Source organism: Perca flavescens, chromosome 19, assembly GCF_004354835.1.
Source record: "Perca flavescens isolate YP-PL-M2 chromosome 19, PFLA_1.0, whole genome shotgun sequence".
NCBI classification, from domain to species: Eukaryota; Metazoa; Chordata; class Actinopteri; order Perciformes; family Percidae; genus Perca; species Perca flavescens.
In genome coordinates, this window is record NC_041349.1 from 23057762 (window position 1) to 23075075 (window position 17314).

The 17314-nt window shown below is 41.2% G+C and overlaps 1 protein-coding gene across 2 annotated transcripts in view; it reads left to right on the forward strand.

Moving 5' to 3' along the window:
• Positions 1-16750, forward strand: part of LOC114545488 (serine/threonine-protein phosphatase 2B catalytic subunit alpha isoform) — a 64591-nt gene extending 47841 nt beyond the window's left edge. Inside the window, exons 9-14 of one of the 2 annotated variants that reach the window (XM_028563774.1) lie at positions 5847-5972; positions 6532-6603; positions 8131-8157; positions 9184-9268; positions 9690-9787; positions 16451-16750. In XM_028563774.1, the coding sequence (XP_028419575.1) occupies positions 5847-5972; positions 6532-6603; positions 8131-8157; positions 9184-9268; positions 9690-9787; positions 16451-16653 (611 nt within the window). In that variant the 3' untranslated portion in view covers positions 16654-16750. The remainder of the gene's footprint in view (positions 1-5846; positions 5973-6531; positions 6604-8130; positions 8158-9183; positions 9269-9689; positions 9788-16450) is intronic. The other variant, XM_028563776.1, reaches the window with a different exon arrangement.
• Positions 16751-17314: the final 564 nt, after the last annotated feature.

Below are 17314 nucleotides of genomic sequence, written 5' to 3' on the forward strand. Positions count from 1 at the left end.
TTAGGCTTAAAATGCAAATATGAAAGCAGAGAAAAAGAGCAACTTCCAAGCAAATAAATATCCCTCAAGCTAAATGTCTTGCCAGAGATTTTATGTTAAAGCTCTTAAAACTTCAACAAGTTGTGGTTATGTAATTACTTGGTTCCCATTTCCCTTTATCAATCATCGGCCTGATGTATTTTCCCCCCACAGTTGCACAATTCCATGGAACAGGCACAGCTAACCAATACAACCCTATCCGTCCTGTTGATGCTCTTCTAATCAGTCATGTGGGTGGGGTTCACTGGTAGACCCAAAGCCTCTGTAATGAATTGGTCTGCTCTTAGCTTCGTGCCGGAGCTGGGAGCCCACTGAACATGTCCCGTGATTGATGGCCAATCAATGGGACCATAAATCTTAAGGGGGGGGGGGTGGCGTTGTTGGCATCAGTAGGTCCCATCAATATAGTGCTGGGAGTTGGCCAGATTAACCAATGAGATCTCTTCACGTGGGTGGGGGAAGTAGCGACGAGTGCCCCTTTCTTCAAATAGAAGGCGGATATCTACGAGGCACCACAAACAGGCACAGAAAAACTCCCCCGCCACAAGTGAATTTAACTTGTAGCTGAGTCAGGATAATCAACACATAAATGCTACTGAGTATATATGTGATTCTATAAAGATAGGGATGCCACCCGTCCCTCCTTGTTCTTTCAAGTCAAAATGTTGGCTTTGCACAAGTGTCAGGCGCTGACCAGCTGTCCATCACAGCTCTGACCCTTGCACACTGCACCCCCGAGCTGGCAGGAGAGCTGTGTTAAATGAAAACACAGTAGCGGTGATTTAGCAGTTTTCACTCTTTCAGCTTTTTAGTCCTGAAGTGACTGCAGTGGGGAGATGGAAATGGAGGGGGGGAGGGGAGGGAGAGTAGTTGGCAGTTGCACACTTTGGAGATTGCTTGTGGTTTTGTATTAATGGTATGCTTTCTGCTGCATCATTATTGACTGGTCCTGAAAGCCAACAATTGAAGCCTAATGTTATGGTACTTGGATGGAATAAAAGCTAAATACGTTGCCAACGCTGTTGATCCTATTTATTTTTTGTGTTGTGTTAGATCCATCTCACACCTGTTAAACCTTATGTAACCAAATAAATCTCTTGTTCCTCTTTGGTGTAATTGTTGATGATGAGGTGGAAACAAGAAAGGACTGATGGAGTGGAAACATTTTCACTTGTTTTTTTTTTTTTTTTTTTTTTTCTTTTAAAAAGTGCTAAAGGGGTCACGGAATCACTCTGGTTCACTTACAGGTCAAAACTGGACAGGGTTTCCTGCCCGCGGTCATGCGCTGATTGGTAGGTAGTAGAGATGGGTGATTTGAAAAGAAAGGAAATGGAGTGCCATGATTGGCTCCTGGCCCTGCCACTGGAATAAATAGCAGGATGGAAGCTAGGTCAGTGTTGACGCCAGCGCAGCAGGGAATTCATTTCCCCCCCTTGTCACAAGAAGGTAGCGAGCAGAGCATCCCCGGCTGCAGATGCCCACCCATCTGTTATCACTCTCATCATTACTGGGCTTCCCTTCAGTTTCCTGTAAACATAGGGCGGTTACAAAACTTTTCATGCTGCATCAAACAAGAAAAATGAAAAACGTTTTATGCCAGACAGGCTCTTCCTGTTCCATACCAACTGGGATCTTAACCTCAGTACATTGCAGTATATGACATGCCCAGGTATAGGTCATTGGTGAGAGTGTGGGGTAGGGTATCATTGAGGTTTTATCAATTCTGATTCCAATTGTGCTTATTGATTAGAACCATTGTTCCCATTCTCATCATATTTCTGATTAAGAAAACGTAGCAACATATTGGGCTATATCCGTGACAACTGAGCTAATTCTGTCCACTAAAGAAGACCATGCGGTGCGGTTAAAAGCCCTAGAAAAAGCTATTCAGTGGACCTTGAGTTCAGATGTTTTTTTTTTAAAACCATAATTTTGAAATCTGAAACAACCTTCAAGATATCTTTTATTTTTGAAGATATAAAATCAAAAGCCTCCTTCAGACGCTGAGGAAAACCATTAGATGGGCTTGAAAGCTCCAGCAAAAGCTAGTAAGTGGACCTCCAGTTAAGAATTTAAAATGTAACTTTCAGACCAAAATAATTCCAAATCAAATATGGGAGCTGCAGTTTTCTGTGCTACTGCAAATGGTCTCCTTGATTTTATGAACTGAAAATGAATTAGAAACCATTCATGCATTGTTCAGCTGTACACGGACTACATTCAGTCCCTACCAACCACATGTCTGACATCAAATTGAAGTAGAGTGCTGAATGTAAAAGGCCAAGCAGGTCTAAACGCTTGGCCTGGAATACTAATCCAGTGGAACTTGATACAAGAGGCCTCAGAGACAGATATGCAGTCAGCATTCAGCGTCAGGGCAGGACAGTGGGAATCTCCCCCTCATCTCAAAGCAGATTTAACAGTCCTTGTTACCGGGGAAACTGAGTCAAGGCACTCCCTTATGAATAATTAATGAGCGGGCATCGCCTCGCAATATCTGTGTTACCGTGGCAGCAGGCTTGGCCTCAGCTACCCTGCTTTACCAGCACCAGAGCAGCAGAGACATCTAGTGGCTGCCATGCAGTGTTAAACACAGAACTCCCAGCTGGTCACCTCAAAGGAACTGCCCTCCTGCTGTACGAGAAATAACTTTGCATGTAGTCGTGCATTTGTAGCAAAGCGTCTTCTGATAATGGGGAACCGGCAAAGTGTTGCTCCCGTCGCCCTTATTTGCATGTTTAATGCCATATCCAAAAAAGCAAGTGGGCCTTGACCCGCTCGTACCCAGAGCTCCACGAATATGTTTGTTTTGCTCGGGGGAGGTTGTCGGGTGTGTCTGTTCCTTTAAAGGGAAACCGATTTGAAGGAGGGACGGCGGGGGGCTGACCTTCTCCCCCGCTCTGCCTTTTTTCCCTCCGGGCTTCCATGGCTGCATTCAATCAAGTGCCTCGACCATGTTTATGCAGTACATGATGTTTATGCAACGCCTGCCCACGCGTGCAACTGCTTTCACGCACGACAACCCACACACATAAAACACCCACAGCCCCGTCTGAGTGCAGTGTGTCAGAGTAATACAATGCTTTTCTTATTGGACTGGGTAGTAGCGTTTTTGCTGATATTGATTAGGACGGTACAATAATTAGACAGTATATGGATGTTCCATGTTGCAGGAGCGTGTGTGTGTGTGTGTTCTGTGCAGCCTGGGATAAAGAGGTGATGGGAATGGAATATAATGCTTTGCAATACTTAAAGGACCACTTTGATTGCATAGTTACTGTACTACATGCATTGCAATGCGTTATTGATTACACACATACACACACACTTGCTATTCCCGACCAGAGGGAGGCCGAGGCAGGAAAGTCCCCCTTGGTGACCCAGCCACGGTGTCCGCTTTCCCTGGGTCTGGGCCACCAGACTGGCCTCGTGTATGTGAGAGGCTGGGCCCTCTATATACAGCATGGATATATTTATGTTGGGTGGCTCTCATGTTTTCCTCAGCACCCAAGTTCACACCGTGCCTTAATCATGGGTGAGGTCACACGGGCTATGCTGTGGTCAGGAGGTGGTTTCTATGTCAGCAGGGCACAGAGACCATTATGATCAGGCGCTCTGTAGCATAACTTGATAGACTAAATATGGCACAAAGAGAAATACTTTATACGCATCCTGTCAACAAGCTGGAATTTAGGGCTACGCGATATGAGAACAATATTACATAACGTTGAATATTGCGATAACAATATTACTTACGATAAATAAACGCATATTAAAGTGTGCTCAGTTCTACGTTTCTGCTGCTTTCAGTATTCTGCTAAAATACAACAAATTGCTGCCCTTTGCTGCGTGTCATCCCCCATCTCTCTCCCCCTTTCATGTCTATCCATTTTCAAAAATAAAGGGAAAAGCCCCAAAAATCTTAAAAAAAGAAAGGCACCACTAAAAAAAAAAAAAAAAAAAAAAAAAAGTGACTAACATTTTAAAGTGCAGTTTTCTACTGATATTTTCTTTCATCCAACACAAAAGTATCTTTAGAGATATGTCGCAGCCTTTCCCGATATGGTTATTGTGCCAGTTAATTAATATAACCGCTTCTAATTCTAAATAATTTCAAAGTATGATTAGCTGACTCTTCTTTGGTATGTACTTTATTTCCTGCCATGTACTACTTAATTTAAATGTGGGTAAATTTGATTTCTTATGTAAATATAAAGATTTTGTATATTTGTGTACATGTATGTATCTATGTGTTATTTTTATAACCAACTATTTAAACGTAGTCCTATAAATGCTTAAAATAACGCAGCACATTATATTTTAGCATTTGAAGCAGCATAAGAAGGAACACTTTGATTATGGCAAAAGCAGGGCAGTAGCTACTCATGGTCAGATTGCCTGGAAAATGATCATCATACAGTGGTCATAATAGCAGTCTATTATGATCATTACCTTAGCTTCCTGTCTCTGGCTACTCTCTCCTTTCCGCCTCGCCAGAAATTGATGGTTTTCTGTTAACTATTGAAAAGTGCTAAGCCTATAGAGCCCAAATGCTGAGCCATGTGTTTCTGTGATGTTATTCATGTATCCAATCATGTACATGACCGACATGCTTACTAGGGGCGGTCAATTCGCAGAGGAAATGTTCCAGTGTTTTTTTTTTTTGCCTAAACCCTGGTTACCTGGTCATTTTGATGCTTGTGCAGTTTTAGAGTCTCAATTTACATATCTCAGTTTGCAAGTCTGCATATATATTAGTCCTTCTGTCAGAGTGACAGATTGACAAATGCTAATGTTAATACATCACCTTAAAATGTCTTTTTGTAGGTCGTTTTATACCGGATCCTTCTATCCACTGTCATCACCCAGAGGTTGACTGACAGCATCTGAGTTACATACACTTTTTCTCGATGTTTTTTTTTTAGCCAAATGGCGCTCTGTAGCAAGTGGTGATTTTGTTTTGTCACAAGTCTGCACAGCACCTGCAGCTAATGAATCATTAACCAGGCAAGGAAAACAACAAAAACAGCCGAGAACTTTTCAGAATAAAACTCAGTGTTTATTAATGTGGCATTGTTCCATTTAACAATTAAAGAAGAAATCCTTCAGCCCCCTCAGGGAATGGCTTAACAAACCTCAAAATTACTGTTAATTAAAAGTGTTTATATCTTGGTCTTCTTTTTCTTTTTCAAATTGTATTTCCAAAACATTCCATCTACCCATTATTTGGATGTTTCCCTTTAACGTGCATCCTGTTGGCTCCTCTAATAGTGGTATTCTCCAACAACCATCCCCGTTTCTTGGTACTTTAGCCTGAGTACTTTGTGGGTAACTCTCCGGGCTAATAACATGTTGGAACGACAGAGGGATATGTACCTTGGTATGTGAAGCTACTGAGACCACACAGTATTTCTGAGTGGTGGTTTGGAACAGGATGGAGGCTGGTAATGGACCTGGAAATTACTCCGATCTGATGCTTTCTCTTGGTCTGTTGAAATATGGACTTGAGTATTGATTTCAGACTGCTGTGTACTCTCTGAGACTTTAGGAAATTGAAACGCCAAAAGTTTCAACATGTATTGTTATACACAAACACACACACACAGTCAAACTGGACATGTAGTAGTTTCTTGTCAGGGTCACTTCCATGGGACATCTGGATGTTGACCGACACGTCGTAGCTTTTTGTGACCATTCGTCTTGTGTGTCCAGGAACCGGAGAGAAAGCGCAATTTCATTATATCTAACCTTACACATTTGGACATGTTTTAACAACCACCTTCCTCGCCTTTCCTCACCCACCCCAGCGGCAGTGCTGAAGTACGAGAACAACGTGATGAACATCCGACAGTTCAACTGCTCACCTCACCCTTACTGGCTGCCCAACTTCATGGACGTTTTCACCTGGTCCCTGCCCTTCGTTGGGGAGAAGGGTGAGCACACAAACACACACCCACACGCACATACATTTCTCAGTACACTTTTGATGTTACATACAACAAATGATAACATTGAGGACAAGGAGTTTTACCAAATGTTTGCACCATTGAGTTGTAATAAACATTCAGTTTCCTGAGTCAGTACTCGGCAGTATAGTCAACTACAGTGCATAAATACTAAACATGAGCAAAGGTTTGCATTCTCTTACTGCCGTGAAGATTGTTTCAGACATTTAGTCTCTAGGCCAATGTCATATCTGTGTCAATGAATCACACATAATCATCACTGATGCACTCACTCCAGGAAGCCTATTTTGGGTGTGACCCTTCCGCACAGGGGTGTGTGTGTGTGTCTGTGTGTGTGTCTGTGTGTGTGTCTGTGTGTGTGTCTGTCTGTGTCTGTGTGTGTGTCTGTGTGTGTGTCTGTGTGTCTGTGTGTGACATTACGATGTTATGGCTAGACACACTCACCAGGTGGATTACATGCACCTACAACTCAGTTGGTATGTCAAAAAATAAGTTGGAAAATATATATTTTCTGATTTCTTTACAGTGACTGAGATGCTAGTGAACGTATTGAGCATCTGCTCCAATGATGAGCTGACGACTGACGAGGAGCTGGACGGTAAGCACGGCAGACAGACAGCCACCACAGCACTACAGTTTGATTTAGCTCCACTAGAGGGAGCCATTTGCTAATAGGAGTACCAGACACACACTCACTCCACATCTCATACACACACACACATTTACATTCCTGGTGTTTTTGCACATACCATGGTTGCTCTGCCCTTTTTTCAGAACATTCAGTTTAAATATATTACATTTTAAAACATTTTTTTTTTTACAGCAAAGCCAAATCAAAAAAAGTACTTCCTTTAGGTACCCAAGGTATCAGCGAATCCTGACAAAGTCTGAAACAGCACAGTTAGTCATACAGTATTTATGCTTTTTATCATCATATTATGGTGGCCAACTAAATCCGTCTGTCGCGGGTCACAGCTTATCTACAATGAGGTGACCAGTTTCCCTCTGCCTGCCCCACCTCTTACTGCCAAACAGGAAATGATCTCACCAGTCCCCCTCCCCTCCTCCCTCAATCTCTCTTTTTCACTTTGTGTTTACTAATGCACACAGTTTGACTCTGTAAACAGCACCCAGGGGTGGAGTGTCAGGATATCGCCAGGTTTCAACCATATTTTAAACTTTTTTTTTCCCTTCAGCTTATTGAAAATGAAGCTTGGATGCTTGGCTAATGAATAATCATGGAATATAAATAGGAAATTTGTAAAAAGGGACAACAGAATAGTACATGTACATTGTGTAAGAGTTGCACCAGTAGTAACATTTAAATGTCTTCTGAATTTAAATTATATTCTGTTATCCATACTGTCTGTGCATTAGTTTTGAAAAATAGTTTTTGTTTTTGAAACATCTTGAGGAGTGGCATTCAATTGCAGATTCAATTCTAATTTTTATTAAAACTCAACTCAAATGTACTGATTTGGACAGTGGCACAACTCACACACTATACAGTCCCTCTAATAATTAGCCGTCCTTTAACATCTCATTATTTTCCACCAACTTATTCACTCGGTGCTTTTAGTTGATCTACCTTGTTTTCACATTTCCTCCCTTAGATTTTTCTCTTTCCTCTTACGCTCATTTCTTTTCCAGGTTTACAGCCATTTCAACTCTTGTATATTAAGTTTGTTTTCACCCTGTTAACATTCAGATTCAGATGTTCTTTCCTTTCTCTTTCTCACTCATGATCTTGTTTTCTGTGACCTTATAATTATTTTGGTGCCCTGCTCTTTATCTGCTATTGTTTCCATGGTTTCCAATTGCCATTATGTTGATATTTCAAACCTCACTACTTTTTCACCTATTTCTTTTGCTCTCTCTCTCTATCTCTATCTATCTCATGCTGTGATGTTGTCACTACCTTGGTTTACCTACATCTAATTTCTCTTTTCTATGTGTTCCAGAGTTTTGTGTTCAAGGCATCACTTTTCTTTACACTTGTTGTGCTTTCTTGCCTCTTATTTCGCCGTCTGCCCACTCTCCGCCACCTCCTCTTTCATTCTACTGCCATCCACTGAACTCTCTGTCCTTTTTCTTGTCTTCTCTTCTGGGGGTGTTTCATGAGAAGGACAGCTAATATATCCCCCCAAAAAAGGTACAGACATTAGCCGTAATGGTGTGTGCAGAGGTAGATAGACTTTTGTCCGGTGCTTGCTTTCTGCGTTTCAGAAGTCTGTCAACTAACAGCACTGTTTAAAGCACCTTCTAACACTACTACTAAGTCTTTCTATTGATCTCTTTTTAATTATTCACAAAGATGTGTCAGTAATTTTACAGTTACATGCTCCTACTTCAGCTACTGTCAAGGCCAAATCTGACAAATGGACAAAAAAAAGATTTCCAGGAAGGTCATTCTCATTAGTAAAGTATGGTATTTGCTGTACACATTAAAATAAGCAATGCTACTACTGGGGATTAATCCTGCGGAAAAACATATTTTAAAGTGTATTCAACGGAGGATGAGAGGAAGACATCAGACTGTCAGCTCCTTTCTTTACCCAACCTTTCACCACACATCAGCTTCATTTCCATCCTTCATACTTCATGCATTTAACAAGCTGGCTCCCTGGGGCCTTGAAACTGTTATTCTGCAAAAAAAAAAAAAAAAAAAAAAGGTCTGTTTAAACAAAGTTTTGTTTTCCAGTCCAGGAAAATTCCTGTTTGAGTCTCCGCAACCATAACACAGCACAGGGAAATTCATATAGAGTGTGCTCATCCAACGTGCTGTAAGGACAAAAGGCATTTACAGATGATGTAACAAGGTTTAGTAGTACAAGTTCTGCCTGGGGAGAATAGTATGTAGGAGTTAAAGGGGACTTTAATTGAACACGACTAGCGGAACAATACAGACAGGCAGCATGAGTGCACTGAATGCTGAGAGTTACTCAGTTGTTGTGATGTGTGGATGGATTCAAACTATTTAGTATGAGCTGAACTACGGGCTTCAATAACCACACTGTGTTTGCATCGTGTTCATCTGATGCACTTCTGGATACAACTAATGGTCCAAAAGACTCGCTCTGTCTTAGCACATTTACTAAATGTTATGGTACACACCGATAATGCCGTCTACGGTTTAGTATGCACCAGTCACAGTTTGTCTGACCTCTGACCCCTCCAGGTGCCACAGCTTCTGCCCGTAAGGAGGTCATCCGAAACAAGATCCGCGCCATTGGCAAGATGGCCAGGGTATTTTCTGTGCTCAGGTATGCAAAGATGAAAAAAACTCCCTTGTGTACTATATGTTCTACCGTTGTCCCGTTAGCTTCAATACTATGCCATTAAAAGAGATTGAATTAAATATTTAAAGCTGCACTACTGACAAACCCACATAGTGGAGCACTTATCCACTAGAGAGCCACGTATTCCCCTCAGGTGTTGGTGGAGACCAAAAGAGAGCTAAAAGAAGATTGAATATCTGACTTGCATTCTTAAAGTGGCTCGGAACACCACATTAAATAAATGCTAATGTTGCTACATGTCTGCTGGATGTGTAAATAAGCGACTGCCAATAAGTCGGTATTAGATTGTCCAAAAGACATATTTCTGATTGTTTCACATATAAAATGAGTTTCAAGGAAGTAATACCTAGTAAATAATGTGTATATTTGTGCGTTGATATTTCAGAGAGGAGAGTGAGAGTGTGCTGACGCTGAAGGGACTGACCCCAACTGGCATGCTACCAAGCGGAGTGTTGTCCGGTGGCAAAGAAAAGCTGCAGAATGGTAAGACTGTCACTAAGTACCCCGAGACCCCCAGCTTTGGCCCCCAGAACGGATTCTCAAACACACAGAAATTCCCATCACGCAGCAATCCCCTGAATAAAGTGCTAGCTCAGTGTTCAGTGACCTAATGCGACACACACACGTTGCCACAGCCAGAAGACAAATTTTGTTTCAAAAGAAGCTGGAGGCAGCAAAAAAAAAAACACTGCTAGCTAAACTATTTAAAAATGGCGGGTTTGCGCTGTGATTAGTTTTAGATTCTCTCCGACCAATCAGTAGTCTGCAGGTTTTCACGTCACCTTTTGGTATCTCCTCAGCTCACTTGGAACCTTGACGGTGGTGATACTAAAAAAAAAAGTACCTGTTGGCAGGAAAAACATTATAATGGAAAAACAAAAACAATAGCATAGAGTAGAGGCGAGGCAAGTCGAGCAGGTACCATGTAATGGAAAAACGCCATTAGAGTAATACTGATACTGTAGTTAAATGTTTCTGGCAGCTTCACTCAGTATCCTTTCTATACATGCATGTTTTAGGTAAATACTTCTAAGCAATAACAACTGCTCTATGTAGCTGTAATGTGTCGTATTCTTTCCTGGATAAATGACAAATGATAAATTATATTTCCCATAGATAGTCTCCTCTTCCCAAACAGTACCAGATACATTCAGCAGATTTTCTTTGTCCCTTGTCTTCTCTAATGTGTCTCCCTCCTGATGTCTCGCTTTAATACCCTGTCTCCCCGTCTCTTTCTGTATTCCACTGGTTTTATCTCAAATATTACCTGTATCTTTTTCTTTCTCCTTTCTTTCTAGAAACTGCAGGTATAATCGGTTGTGCAAGTATTCTGTTGTGTTATTTTTTTTCTTTTTTTCCTTCCTTTTTTTTGTGAGACAAGTTTAGAGTTCAGTCCACCCTCTTATGTTGAATTCCAAACACTCCCTAAATAAGTTTGACAAGCAGCTGCAGCGTGGAAGTAAAGGCTTTCTGGACCAAAAAAAAAAAAACGCCTTTACAAACACATTTCAAATTTACTTGGGACTCCTGACAGTAATGGTCTTTTTTTTTTATTGTCCAAATTTGAGTGCTAGTGTTGTGGATCTCAGCAGCGCTGCGTCGGGATAGACGCGGGACTCTGCGATTCAAAGGATGAATTGGAATTGACACAAGCAACTGTGAATGAAAGGGGGATAGCAGCTGTCTGCCTTTCCTTTACAAAATAAAGCAGAAATCCAAACAACCCTCTCCTCTCACAGGTTCTCACACATCAGCTGGCACTTTCCTAAATACGCATTTATCACTTTATAAGAATAGGTACGTCTTTACTTCAAAGCCAGCGTGTTTAACATTTGCTAAAACTACAAACCATGGGAAAATGGTAAAAGCTAAAATAAGACTATTTTTTACAGTATGTCGTACTCTAGCATGCAGTAGAATCACAAGTTGTGTGAAGTTTGCTAACATACGCCAGTGGGAGCTTCTCAAGTAGCAGCAAAACCCCTAACTTTGATGGAATTGAGCGAGAGTGTTTTATCACTGATGAACTCAACGTTTTTGTTTCTAACATGAAAGAATGTGTCATTTTTTCATTTCAAAAGTTCCATAGTTTCACTTTAAAGGCCACTCGGCTTAAGCTTTAACATGTGACATTCACGTGATTTTGTTAGATGCAGTTGGCCGATAGAATGACGGAGAATTCTAGGCTGCAGGCAGCAGAAGAAATTCTCGTTGTTTCCACAAATCATGTAACCCAAACTAAACTAGGCTCTGTTTTGAAATTGCATTCTGAGTTTTGATTTGTGACCTCCTGTGGGAGGGGAAGTGGCCAAATTGGAACAAAATAGCATCTGGACAAAGGGAACAATTAGGGAGGATGGGATGCTCTCCTCTATATCAATCCCACTGATTTAGGCTGAAAAGACTGGGACTACTTTAGCCTTATTTTTTTTTACATTCAGTGAGAAAGCTACTGCTCTAACTCTAAATTCATAGGTGGAGAATATCCAATAAAAATGTGTAGTAGACACGGAAAAATAAATAGCATCCTTTTAGCCTTTTACCTTTAGCTTTTAGCTCAACATTTGCTGTATTTCTGGACTTATATAAGGGGTTTGAAACCACTAAACACACTAGCACTTCGAAAATTGTGTTCCTGCTGATGACCTGCTTAACAATGGTGGTCCTAAGGGGGAGGATATGAAAGTTAAAAGTTTGAGTATTTGTTTTGATGCTAATTTGGAAGCAGCTGACACTTAAGAGAACCCCGGTGAAGGTAGAGTGATGTTCAGAGATTCCTGTTGCAACATTGGTAGAATCACATTGCTCCCCTCCCTTTTAAGCAGACGCCAGTGTGCTTCTACTGTAATGTTGACTCCATCCGCCATTCCGTTTACAGTGTGTTGCTCTCGTGCCTTTTTCGTAATTTGTTCTCATCCCCATGGTAGTACTGTATGTCCTGTAGCCTTCAGTACTGTACTGTGCAGCCGTTACTTTGCTGTCACCTTCTGCCTCATCCCTGTCGTCTGTGTAAAGCTGATTTTACACACTTGTACTGTATGTGAATTTGTAAGCTCAAGGATGACTGTAAGAAATTGGTAAGTGGTTAAAACGGCAAAAGTTTTTTTTCCTCCTCCCTCGCACTTCACAAAAGTAAGCCAGCATTTTTGATATTTCATATCAAAAGATGCGATATCCCGCAGTTCCAGATGCTGCTTCATGTTGCACACAACACAACAGTAACGCTGCTCCATGTGTCTACAGCGCTTGGATTCTACATTAACAGTTAAAGCCACAACCATAAACTCCCACAATCACACATGCACTTAAACCTTATTCCTGTTTTCCATTCGTCCTATTTCAACTCTCTCTTCTATATGTATGCTCTTATTTGCATAATAGTACAGAACTAGTATACTCCCAGCTTTAACATGTTTTTTTTTTTTTTTTGCCATCAATGTCCATCCCTGCAGTATTAATTTTTTTTACTCTCACCACATTGATCCGTTTGTCAGACCATGTCAGACTTTTTCAAAGCACCTCAAGGACGCAATCCTCTCCACGAGGTCATTTGCTGCCACAAACGTGTCACCTTCCCTTTACAGATCTGGAACTCATCACAAAGCTAAGGCTCACCCTTCTCCTCTCCCTCCTCCTTTTCCCCTCTTCGCTAACATCCATGTGTCCTTTGTCACAAAATGTGGAGATGACGTTAACCTTTTGTTGTCGGCATTGGCTGTCTTTGCTGCTTATTGAGTTGTTCCTAGGACAAACTGAACTCCTCTGCTCACTTCTCTCATTCGTTTTGCAACCCCCCTCTTCTCTTCAGCTACTATTGAAGCTATTGAGGCTGACGAAGGTAAATGGGTCTGGCTGCCCTCTCCTGTTGCTTTTTCATGGCAATAGACAGGGGGGCTCCGCTGGGTTTTCATTCATCTCGCTGGTGCTTGAATAGTGTGTTGGGTGTTTGGGCTAACAAAATGTGTCACAGTATTAACGGAGAAAAAGAAGTAAGTAATCAGGAAATCCTGTGGTCACACAATGTTTTAAAGGGGAATGGATTTCATAGCACAGATTTTCAAAATCACACTGTGGTTTTGAGTGAGTGCAAAGCAAATACTACATGTCTTTTTTTCACGAAACATTTGCAGGTTATTCTTCTTAGCTTTTCCTAGTCAACGTGCCTTAACACCAATATAGCGATACTTTATGCTTTTCATTTCAGAAGTTTAAACATCACTGTTAATGCATCTTTCGTGGAAGATTGTCAGACAATCCAGGTTCAGGAAAGAGGTTGCACTTGAGGAAGTGCACATTCACACTCTCATAATGTGGGAGGTGTATATAAAGGGGCATCATCAGGTCATCTGGCAGCTGTAATGACTTTTTACCAGATACCAGAGGCTCCAGCTGGACAAACATACTGTATCCAGTAGAGCTAGACCCCCGACAGTATCTAGAACTCATGCAGTGCTTGGTAGATCTTGTCTAGACACAGCATTTGTGATGTTGTGTCTGGAGTACACAACCTTGACACAACACTAGTTGTGTCAAATGTTAATAACGTTGTGTGAAAGGTTCCCCTTGTTCTCTTATCTAAAGCTGAATCAAGTTTGCCAGAGAGAGGGAGTCCCTTAAACAAACAAGTATTTAATTTCAATCACTCAACATCCTAACTGTACTGTGGCTAAGATAGTGTACTCCCTGCTCCGCCCTCACACAACGCAGTGAAATCTTGCTATGAAAGCTTATGATGGAATTTCCCCTTTGAAACAACTGAAGCAGTTGTGCATTGTTGTTGCTATTGTATTAATATAATAATATTACAGTTTTTTTACGAGTTGAATCTGAATTAGTAGAGACAAACGCTCCACAGGAAACTTAAAGAAATCCAAATTGGATTCTCCCAAAAAATTAAAAAAAACATTTTTTATTGACATTGCCTTTAGCGCAAGAACAACCTCAACTGCGAGCTAAATAGTAGTTTGCCAGCTGCTATTTACGTTGGAATTGTCCGGTAGTTCCTCTTTAGCCCTATAGAGGGCAGTTCATTGTAGAGCGGAGACACGTCTCTGCTTCTCTCTCCATGTGGATCCTCTGTGGCCCTGTTGTGTCGTGTTCTTACCTGTGAGCTGCTAATAACCTGTGTCTGACCTGTGCTATGCAGCAACACAACTACGCTACCCATCATGCCCCTCTCCACGCTCCCCAATTTGTAGTCTAAAATGATGCCACCACCCTCCGCCCTTCTTTGTAGTAAAGGGTGGTCTTCTTTGCAACCCTAGTTGTTATTACCATTAAGACCCCCCCCCCAGCCCTTTATGAACGGTGGAAGTAACACAATTCTGAAATCAAACTCGATCAAGCTGAATATTTGAGTAAAAAGGCAAAACCCAAAAAATTCCATTGAATAAAACGGTGTTGAGTTGACAACTGCAATGCCATTGGATCTGTATCAGCCTGTTTTTATTCATCTCAGTGATATTTTCATGAACCGTATTTCTTATTTTTTTTCCCTCTAATTTCATTATTCAGTTCAACTGAATCTTGTTGCCATGTAAATCCTACTGTGACCTCCACCCCTCATAACCTCCGGTGAACCCTTAATTGCTGCATGCTCCAAGCAGACTAAACACGTGGTTAGCACCCCGAGTCCCTCTGTAGTGTCTTTGTACGTGAGCTCAGTCTCAACGTGGTTCTATTTTTGTGGAAGTGAATGTCTCAGTGGGCTCCACACAAGTGTTTTTTTGTTTTGTTTTGTTTTTTCCTCCCCTCGTTCTTTTTTGTGTCTTTGCTCATTCTCCTTCTTCCCCCTTTGTCGTTTTTTTAAAAATGTATTTATTTTTATCTGTGACGTGACGGGGCGATCTGGATGTTTGGGGTCCTCAGGTGTTCTGGAATGTGCCCGAGACAAGATATTCTCTAATAAGAGCCACATCTTAATGACCAATACGATGTTTTAAAATTTTCCAAATAGCAGAAACAAGATGGCCATTAGATGGTCCAGTATTGTACTGTAGAAGTCTTTTCACAGATAAGAGATTAAATCATGGATTGGTGGCACAGTGAAAACCTGTTGACCCTGATTCCAGAAGCACCCGCTATAGATTTAGAAGAATTATTATTTAATCATTTTGTCTGTGCAGTTATATCATTTTGATACTCTGATAAATGGTGTTAATGTGTTGTCATTTCATAAAAATGAGTTCTATCCTTTTATATTAATCGTTAGATCATTTTAAAAACTACTTAACTAACGTTACTCACGATGATGAATATGTAAATATGCTGTACGATATATGCCGTTAAAAAATGCTCATACTAAACACAACACATTGAAACAATTATTTCAACGGCTGAAGATTTAGTTCAGCCTCATGAATACAGTAGTATGATGTGTGCATCATACAAGTGTCCACTTGAAGGAATAGGTGGACATTTTGGAGAATGTGCTTATTCCCTTCCTTGCATAGAGTTAGATGAGAAGATCAATACCACTCTCATATCCGTCCATACAGCTGCTTAGCTTAGCTAGCTTCTACTAAAGTGTTACGCCTTGCCACATTTAATTCCACATAATGTCACAAAAATGTTTTGTTACACATTGTTGTTGTTTTTTTATGGATTAAACAAACCCAATTTACCATGTTAAATAGTGAGCTTTAGAGGTGCTGATAGGCTGATTTAGTTGCGTTCAGACACAGAGCCAGGCTAGCTGTTTCCCTGTTTACAATATAGATGCAAATTATCATGAATTCTTCTCATCCACCTCGACCTAAGAAAGCGAATGAGCGTATTTGCCAAAATGACAAAACTATTCCTTTTTAAAGTAAAGTATTCAGGGATCAACATGATGCAGTTATTGTTAGTGTCAACAAGCCCATCAGTTACTCATTTTTCATGGATGACTTGCAGTTGAATTAGCCAACAGTGCCTCAGATGCCGTCTGTATGTTGTCGTTTTCTCAGTTCAAACGCTTCCATGAACCAAGTCCTAACCAAAGATAAGCCAAATCGTGTGATGTGTGCGTGAATGTGAGCAAGTGTGACCCCATTCTTTTTTCTTTCTTTTCTTTAAATCATTTCATCTCTCCCCTCTAAAATCGCTCCTGATTTCTCCTCCTGTTTTGTTTTTTTTTTCTCTTTCCCTTTTCTTGCATCTCAACAGCCATCAAAGGCTTCTCGCCCCAGCACAAGATCACCAGCTTCGCCGAGGCGAAGGGTCTGGATCGCATCAACGAGAGGATGCCGCCGCGGCGGGACGCCTTGCCCTCCGACGCCAGCCTCAACTCGCTCAACAAGGCCCTGTCCTCGGAGACCAACGGCACGGACGCCAAGGGAAGCACCAGCAGTGGCAGCAACATCCAGTGAAGGCCGGCAGCAGGCGCCACTTTGGCCGACAGGGCTTCATCACTACCCGCCAACGCAGGGAAGGGTCAAAGGGGTAAAGGAAATGAAAGGGAGTGTAGAGGGGATTGGGAGGGGGGGGGGGCATCTATGGCTCACACTGGGGAGACATCTCACTTTCTAGTCTTTGGATATGCCTTCAAAATATTAGTTCATAGTCAAATCTGCTAAGTTATTGCCGGGTCACATTTCTGACCGGCCAGGCCTTTCTTGTGCTCGAGTCTCCACCGCACCACAGTATGTCCGAGAGAAGAAGAGGGATGGAGAGATCTTAAAGGTGAATTATTTTATTTCTTGAAAGACGCTTGCTCATTTACACCGAAACGGAAAGTCGTGTAACTTCTTACTAACTATTGTACGTTTACAAAAATACAGCACTAAAAAGGACAGAACATGAGATAATGTTTTTAACATATAAGGGTGTACAAAGTAAATAAGGACTATTTATTGATAACTTTTTTTTTTTTTTTTTTTTTTTTTTTTTTTTTTGCTACTCTTATAAAAAATAGCTCTGAAATTAATTAGGCAGTCTTAAAAAGAATGTTGCAATGTTGTCGAAATGCCAAATAATGGAACGTTTTATGGTTTTGTACATATTATGCTTACCTCAGGTTGTTTTGGTGTG